This window comes from Epinephelus moara, chromosome 2 (assembly GCF_006386435.1).
Source record: "Epinephelus moara isolate mb chromosome 2, YSFRI_EMoa_1.0, whole genome shotgun sequence".
Taxonomy (NCBI): Eukaryota; Metazoa; Chordata; class Actinopteri; order Perciformes; family Serranidae; genus Epinephelus; species Epinephelus moara.
This window is the reverse complement of record NC_065507.1, coordinates 35370595-35379142: the sequence shown is the minus strand read 5'-3', so window position 1 is coordinate 35379142 and position 8548 is coordinate 35370595. Positions and strand designations below refer to the sequence as shown.

The 8548-nt window shown below is 39.7% G+C and overlaps 1 protein-coding gene across 3 annotated transcripts; it reads right to left on the bottom strand.

Annotated features, from left to right (window-relative positions):
- Positions 1 to 1008: 1008 nt before the first annotated feature.
- On the bottom strand, positions 1009 to 7492 carry rhbdd1 (rhomboid domain containing 1). 3 transcript variants are annotated; one of them, XM_050066669.1, is made up of 9 exons: positions 7222 to 7492; positions 6995 to 7083; positions 5940 to 6104; positions 5056 to 5335; positions 4693 to 4825; positions 4252 to 4340; positions 3227 to 3292; positions 2230 to 2433; positions 1009 to 2099 (listed from the first exon to the last, which is right to left on the bottom strand). In XM_050066669.1, the coding sequence occupies exons 3-9, from the start codon at positions 6090 to 6092 to the stop codon at positions 1993 to 1995; spliced, it is 1032 nt and encodes a 343-aa protein (XP_049922626.1). In that variant the 5' UTR covers positions 6093 to 6104; positions 6995 to 7083; positions 7222 to 7492; the 3' UTR covers positions 1009 to 1992. The 3 variants fall into 3 exon arrangements, with proteins under 3 accessions (XP_049922626.1, XP_049922619.1, XP_049922632.1); XM_050066662.1 differs by lacking the exon at positions 6995 to 7083; XM_050066675.1 differs by lacking the exons at positions 3227 to 3292; positions 6995 to 7083.
- Between the last annotated feature and the right edge of the window lie 1056 nt (positions 7493 to 8548).

The following is an 8548-nucleotide window of genomic DNA, read 5'->3' as shown; positions in this document are numbered from 1 at the left end:
TAACACATCCACCTACCATTACAGACACTGGCTTTTGAACTTTGAGCTGGTAACAATCTGGATGGTCCTGGATGATCCTCTTGTGTCACAACGTCACAACGTCCATGATTTCCCAAAACAATTTGAAATGTGGACTCATCAGACCACTGCACACTTTCCCACTCTGTGTCTGTCCATCTCAGATGAGGTCTGGCTCAGAGAGGTCTGCAGCGCTTCTGGATGATTTTGATATATGGCTTGCACTTTGTTTCAGTGTTGGTTTTCAGCCTTGTCTCTTAAATACAGAGAATTCTTTGAACCTTTTGATGATAATATAGATTGCAGATGGTGAAATCCCTAAATTCCTACAATTTCGCGTTGAGAATAGTTATCCTCAAACTGTTGGACTGTTTGCCCACAGTTTTTTGACATAGTGACTATCCTTGCTTGTGAACACCTGAGCCTTTTGAGGATGCCCTTTTCATACCTGGTGAAGATACTATCAGTTGTTACCAGTTAACCTGTTTACCTGTGGAATGTTCCCAGTCTTTTGTTGCCCCTGTCCCAACTTTTTTGGAACATGTTGGAGGCATCAAATTCAGAGTTAGTGTAGATTTTACAAGAAACAATACAGTTTATCAGTTTAAACATTAAATATCTTGTCTTTGGACTGTATTTATTTGAATATAGGTCAAAAAGGATTTACAAATCATTGCATTCTGTTTTTATTTACATTTAACACAATGTCCCAACTTTTTTAGAATTGGGGTTGTAAAAGGAAACGAGGATTAAATCCAGATGTCAAATCATGAACAGCATGGAGAGACCCACAGCTTTTCTCAAGTTCAAAAGCATAATTTGGGTGATGCTGATGTCGATCATCTTAACCTACTTTGAAAATCCATCGCCAATCATTGACATCCCATTAATAATTCTTTTTATTCTATTTGTGAGAACAGAAAAAAAGCTGATTTCACAGCTGCTGCGGATGTGTTGGGGATAAATTTGTGAAGAAAACTTCAACATAAATTTAAGTTAATAAACAGCATGTTTTAATGAAAGAGAACTCCTTTGCTTTCTAACATTCAAAGCATCTGTAATGTTTTAACAATACAGCATTTGGGTTACATATTATTTTGCTTGTTTGAGATACAATAAACTTTAAGATATAAAAATAGTAGCATTTAAAAATATTCTGAACATTAAAAGAATACCTGCAAAATGACCATTTGTCTATCAGTTGCTCACCATGTGTTACACTGAATTCCTGAGAAAATTTCTGTTTTTCTTGCATGCCTTCATGGTGGATGGAGAGTCCAAAAAAAGCAAACGTTCTTCATGAACTGCAGACATTGAGGACCGCGTTTAACAACTGCAAATTTATATTAAAACATCTGTTTACAACTCTCACGCAACTCATACAGTATAATCAAAGTGTCACTTATCCAGTCGTATATGAGACTGTTTGTACTGATGCTTTATATCCTAATGTTTTAGCAAAAATGCACCTGTTTGAGAAGTACTGAGCATACAACGCGATAAATAAAGCGGTCCCCATTTCTTCAATTCATGAAGAATGTTCACCTTTTTTGCATTCTCCGCTCAATGTGAAGGCATGCCAGAAAAACCCAAATTCATGGTAACAAGTGGTGCGTGATAGATATACAAATGGTCATTTTGCGGGTGAAGTGCTCCTGAACTTTCCTCTAAATTTCCCAATCTGAAGCTGACAGATCCGCCCACCCTAACCTGCTCATATAGGCCTATGAACTCTCTTAAGTATTCACATTGAAGCAGCTCCACAGCTAACATGAACTCTTTGGTAAAGACTTAGGTGGAGGCACACAGGACCACACGTAAAAGAGTTGCTGTGAGTGTAAGACTGTGCGGTTGGACCTTCTCATTCAGGGAGTTCTCATTCAGCCTGTGAAGCAGAGTTTGGACCAGGCTTCAGGAAGAAACTCCTCTTCTGTCTCGTCAAATACACCTTCTTCCCCTCAGCTGCCTGGCAGTTCAGCTGTCAAACCTCCTCAGTCTCCTCAACCTGATATCCTCAGCTGTAGCCTCCTCAGAGAGGTGGAAACCATAGGGAGGAGGAGCTCCTCTCTGGCTGCTTTGACCTACAAAACAAAATGTTATTAGATTTATACACTTTAGATTTTGGCTGACTCTTACGTTGAGTAGCTTTGACTGTAACAGGTAGGTTTTAGAATTCAGTGTCATTACAACCACCAATAAATCCTCCCTTACCTCTGTCATTCAGACTGTTCCTAATGGCCGCCTCTATCTGCTCTTCCTCTGTCATTCCACCAGTGTAAGATGCTGTAGGATTTGCTTCGTAACCTGGTGGATACTGATGATTTGCTGTGTAACCTGGTGGATACTGATGACTTGCTGTGTAACCTGGTGGATGCTGTTGGTATCCTGAGTATCCTCCACCAGTGCCACTGTAGCCTGCAAATACACACATGCACACACGGCACAAATATTCAAATTGAAGATCAAACATGTTAAAGGTTAAGGCTGGTGTATTCTCCAGCCCTCTCATTGTCAAAAAAACCTGTGAAAACACCAAAATCTAAAATGTGTTCCAATTTCCCGATACTGTCTCTGGAACTCTGAACGTTCCTACAGAAGATCTTAATCTTTAAAACAATCTTTAGAAGCTGGTCACTAATGTATAGGTTACTCAATAAATCATAAATCATGTGAAATTAAATGTGTGTTTCCCCACGATGCTTGTCGCAGGGAGGCTGCTAACTATGGTGGCAGACATAAAAATGTGAAAACCGAAATAGCCCTATCTAGAGCCAGTGCTTAGTTTGTCCATTCTGGGCTACTGTAAAAATATGGTGGTGCAACATGGTGGTCTCCGTGGAGGAGGATCCACTTCCTGTGTAGGTATAAACAGCTCATTCTAAGGTAACAGAAACACTATTCTTATTTTGAGATGATTATTATTATATTATTTCATTATATTCCACTTGTGCCAATATATCTACCTAAATCCTACACACTGGACCTTAAAAAAAACCCCAGTTGGGGTCCCTAATGGAATAAGCTGAGGTACCACAATATTTGCAGTCTTAAGTTTTTCTGGAAATCTCTCTCTTCAGGTCACAGACAACACACTCTTCTGCTGTTATAAATGTATGAACTGAGTGATCAAACAAACAGGTACAATCAAAAATCTGTGTTGCAGTTTAACAACTTCAAATTCTGGAAAGGCCTTTGGATGTTTGGGTACCTGAAGAGCCTGAAGAGCTGTAGTGTGCACCGGGCCAGGAGTTATAGCCATTTGACGTCACAAACTCTGGTGAAAATATATAAACAGACTATTACAGAGTGTTATTAGGTAGTTACTGAAAATGAGGGGTCTTGAGGTAAGAGCTGTACATGACCTAAACCACATCTAAATATTACTTTATCAGGCTTCAAGACCAGAATTACCACCCCGCAGTTGTATGCCTCAGTGCACCAGTCATGCTTCTCTTACAGATTACATCCATGTCTGCAAAACATGGATGCTTCAGACACATTTGTACCCTAACAGCACAGAGGATCTATATAATCAGCACAGTTTCAAGATTAGTGTCACCAATTCAGTATCTGACCAAATGTCTTCCCTTCTGTTTCTGAGTTATGACATAGATTAAAAAAGAAAAAGTGTTTTATGGAGATTATTATGATGTCACTGTGAAGTTTACCTTTGACCTTTTGAATATCAAATGTCATCAGTTAATCATTTTATCCTATTAGACATTTGTGTGAAGTTTTGTCATACTTAGCAAAGGAATTCTTGAGTTATAGCCAAAAACATGTTTTGTGAGGTCACAGTGATCTTGATCTTTGTCCTTGGACCACCAAATTCTAATCAGCTTATTCCGCAGTCCAAATGGCCGTTTGTGTCAAATTTGAAGAAATTCCCACAAAGTGTTCTTGAAATATCACATTCACAAGAATGAGACAGACAAGGTCACAGTGACCTTGACCTATGCCCACTAAAATCTTATCAGTTCATCATTGAGTCCAAGCAAACTTTTGTGCTGAATTCTTAAGATGTCACGTTCACAAAAATGGGATGGACAGACAACCCAAAAACATAATGTCTCCAGATATCGTCAGTGCAGAGGCATAAAAAATGATTATTTTCTCACCTGCATCTTTGGACTTTTTAAATTACAGAGTGGACCTTTGAACATGTTACAAGGACCTCAGTCTACAGAACTGCAGTCAGCACATACAACAACACAAAAGCACATAAATTCAGACCTGCACATTTTTTCATGATGGCCTTCAGTGGTCCAGAAGTGTAGAGTAGACCCACCAGGATACCTGCCAGGTGACCAACGAAAGAGGTCCTGAAGAAACAGAGCATAGATTAACTCCTAGCTAATGAAACACTGCCATCTAGTGAACAATTAAAGTCATAGCATCTGACAGCATGTAGTACTAGGAACACTTGGTAATTGTCAACTGAGACTAACTGTGTGCTAAGTGAGGGGCACATCAGTCAGTGAAGTGAAGGAAAAGAGGGTGGGAAGTTCCCAAAGTTCAAATGGTAGAAAGGTTACCCTTTCCCTGTTTGTTCTGCACCTGTAGCTGTGTAGACGTGGGCTAGAGAGGAGTTAATGTGTGTTGGGTCATGGAGGGTTTTACTGGCCTTCTGTGGGTCGTGTTGATTGTATGAGGTCAGTCTGATTAGTAACTTACCCAGGTGATGTAAGGTGGATCAGCACTAGCTCCACCCAGCTAACATAGCGATTAGACACAGGGAAACCCATCACATAGGTCACACCTCCCGGGTGGTAATGGTTACTGAGCACCTTCAGACCAAACAGCACTCCTAGAGACAGTCATATGTACAAAGATTAATTCACAGGGGAGGTAAGGAAATGTCACCATGACAGGACCAGAGCAGTTGGCTGCGTGGTTTGAGGACATACGATATATGGGCTGATACACTAGAATGTGATATTGCTTTTCTACTCCTTCACAGAAGAAAATGCATACAAAGAAAGAGTCAAATCTTTTTCACAAATTACACTGAACATCTTTGGGACTTTTGGTCTGTACCTGAGAAGCCAACAGCACAGGTCATGCTGTAGGACTGGTCCTGGGTGAGCTCTGTTAACAGTGCCTCCAGCAGCAGATAGACCAATCCCGTGAGCAGAGAGAAGACTGACAGCAGGTAAAGGAACCAGGGTCCTCCCAGCCGTCGCTCCAGCTTGGTACCTTTCCAGAGAAAAGACACCATGTTGAAGTAGAGATGCCAATCATCAGCATGGTGCAGCGGGGACAGCAGCAGGCGGCGCCAGTCGTTAAACCAGTATGCCTGCTGGACACTCACACAGGCCTAAGGATGGGATAGACAGGAGTATTTATATTAGTACTAATAATATAAACTTAAAGAGCAGTGTGTCGGATTTAGTGGCATCTAACAGTGAAGACTGCAGATTGCAACTGGCTGAAACTCCTCTTGCGTGCCAAGCGTGAACTCCTGGTTAAGATCCTTTCAGTGTTCATTGTTCAGGAGGTTTTTACCGGGAGCCAAATTCCTCTTTCTCTTCCTTTTCAAAACAAACAGACCAGGCGATCAAAGCCAGTAAAAAAAACAACAACTGAATAAAGCAGTTTGACGTTAATAATCTGTGTTTTTCCACCGCTGTTCAGCTCGTCTCGGAGGGGCTGCTAACTATGGTGGCTAACGCAAAGACACTAAAGGCCCAATCTAGAGTCAGTGTTTGGTTTGTCCCTTCTGGGCTACTTTAGAAACCTGGCGGTGCAACATGACGGACTCCATGGACCAGGACCTGCTACCTACGTAGATGTAAACAACTCATTCTAAGGTAATGAAAACATCAGCAACTTCTCCCATTTGAAAAGTTGGAAGCAGCAAGTGTGCAAATTATAAACGCTCTCTCTCTTGCTCTATAATTTGTGCTGATTTACCGCATTACCTTCATCAGAGGTGCTGCAGGGAACAAGTACAGGAACACGTTGAGTCCCAGGACAGCCAGGGTGACTGGGGGAATGTTGTCCAGACCCAACTGAAACACCTGGGAGGCCAGGAGCATCAAGCCCAGATGGGATCCCCTCTGTCTGTTACGCATACTGGAAACAGCCTGGGAAGAGACAACTGTGAGATTATTTTTCAGTCATTTCTGCTTCACCACAAATTCATTAGTGGAAGAAGCCAATGACGATGATGAAACAAGAGGCAGAGTTGTTGGACGCTCTGATTTCTGGGTGTTCCAAAGTCAAGGCTGAAAACTAAAGTGATTGTGCTTTTGCTGTTGTCGCTGTTTGACTCTGGATCTGTTACTCACAAAGTTGAGAAGACAAATCGGAGCAAATCTCCAAAGGCAACACACTTTTTTCTGTGACTTTACACTGCATTTTGTGGTTTACAACTCTTGTTTTAATATATCATCCACTCAGATTGCTTAACTTCCCTCCCTGTCTTTCCTACATTCTGTAAAGTATTTGTAATGTCTGTTTTAAAAGGAGCTATATGCATTAAGTTTGGTGGCTTGGTTAGAATACACAAAATAAAGACCATGTGTTTGATTCATTAATTAGTCTGTAAATCTAATCCACCAAATCCACCAAAACACTGTAGCTAGAAATCAGAGCATCAAAACTTAAATCTATTATGTCATCAGTTTACACTTGTTGGTCAGTTAACAAAGAATTGGAGACTCTGTGGAGTCAGAGAATTTATAGTTTAATCTAAAAGTATGGTGTGCCCATAAGTTTCTAAACTATTACAAACAGTCACCTGACACACATTTTGGGATCTGCCCACTGGTTTGATACAAAGGGATAATGTAAGAGGAAACTTGTGTGTGCACGATCTGTGCATTCACTGGACTTTGGCTTTTGGCTGGCATGTGCCTATTAACAGCAGTAAACTCATCTAGCTGTCCCTACTACTTACAGCTCCAGCATTATTACCCAGCATAGAGCTGTACAGCATTTACATGAAGGCACTGCAATTCTATAGGGACTTTACAAAGTATAAGTGGACTCATATATGATGTGACCAAAACTTCAGGGAGGCTTTTATCCCATCTTTGGGTCTCAGGAGGGTCGGAGGAATTTCTAGTAAACAGAGCAAAATACTGCACGTCAGCTAACGACAGCTAATAGCCTTACATGAAAAGTTTATGTACTTTGCAAAACATCATCATTTGAAAATAAAGAAGCCCCCACAGAAAAACGTAACCGCAGCAAACTTACTGTCAGTTCGGTCGGCTATCGGGAAGCTCACACACCTCTTCCTCCTGTCGTTGACGCTTTACTAATGCTAATGCTAACGCTAACTTTAACCATGGGTTTTAATGTTACATTGAGGCCGCTTCAAACGATTTAACGCTCTAAGACGTATCTGAATCTACTTATATACATCTTAGTAACACGTCAGTAGAGTGTTTCTCGGTGTTTCATCATTTCTAGCACTTACTAGTGACTACCATAAAAGTTTGTGGCGTTGAGTCAGCTATCACGTGACAACAACAAATCTACGCAGCTGGCGCGAGCGCGTTGCGGATCCTTCTTCTTCTTCTCTGGAATTTTATGGCAGTTGGCATCCATATAGCCTGCATTACCGCCACCTACTGGATTTGATCTGTTGCAGTGTCCACCCAAAGGGATCGCATTCATGTCATCGTCCATTCCACTTCTTGTAATCCTAACCAAGTTTACCCCTCTAAGTCCTTCTGTAAACTAAAAAGAAAATAAAGAGATTTCGTATTTGTTCACCAACCTTTTATGCCTAGCAATATTCTTGTAATTGAATTTAGTAATTATAATGAATTAAATCATGACAAATACATAATTTAAAAAAAAAAACAACTCTCAAAATCAGCAAATATGGCTGACAAAATAATAATAATAATAATAATTGACAGTAACATTTCTTTACTGAATCGATTATTACTTCATGTTAACAAGTTAAATTTGAATACAAGTATTTTAATCTATCTTATTTTTAATATATTTTGTTTGCCATATATATTTAATAATAGAGTTTTAAAAATATAAATAATCTTTCATAAGAGCTTGGAGTGGTACATTAGATAAATTCATTTGAGATTTAGATAATAAAATAAGAGGAACAAACCTGTAAGCGTGTTTTGATCTATGCATGTCTGCACACTAATTGTAGTTCCTGCTCTTTTCCACCAGAGGGCGCGATAACAACCTACAGTCGTTATACTAATTTTATTTCATTTTATTATTTCAATGTTTATTTTAAAAACTAAAGCTCTTGTACTATTCTTATTTTATTATTGTGATATGTTCATTTAAAATACCAAAGCCCTTGCACTAGTTTTATTTTAATCATTTTAATTTAAAAAAATAGAAAGAGCCCATCACTGCCCTCCAGTGTTCACAGTGATAAACTACAGCAAGACAAAACATCAGGTTTAAATGCAGTAGACACTTCCCATCAATACTTTCAAAATAAATCTAAGTGACAGTAGCGATCAACAGTAACTTAAAGGAAAAATTGGGTTATAGTATGTACATTTAGTAGTAGGCTACTTACGGTGGAGCGTAAATA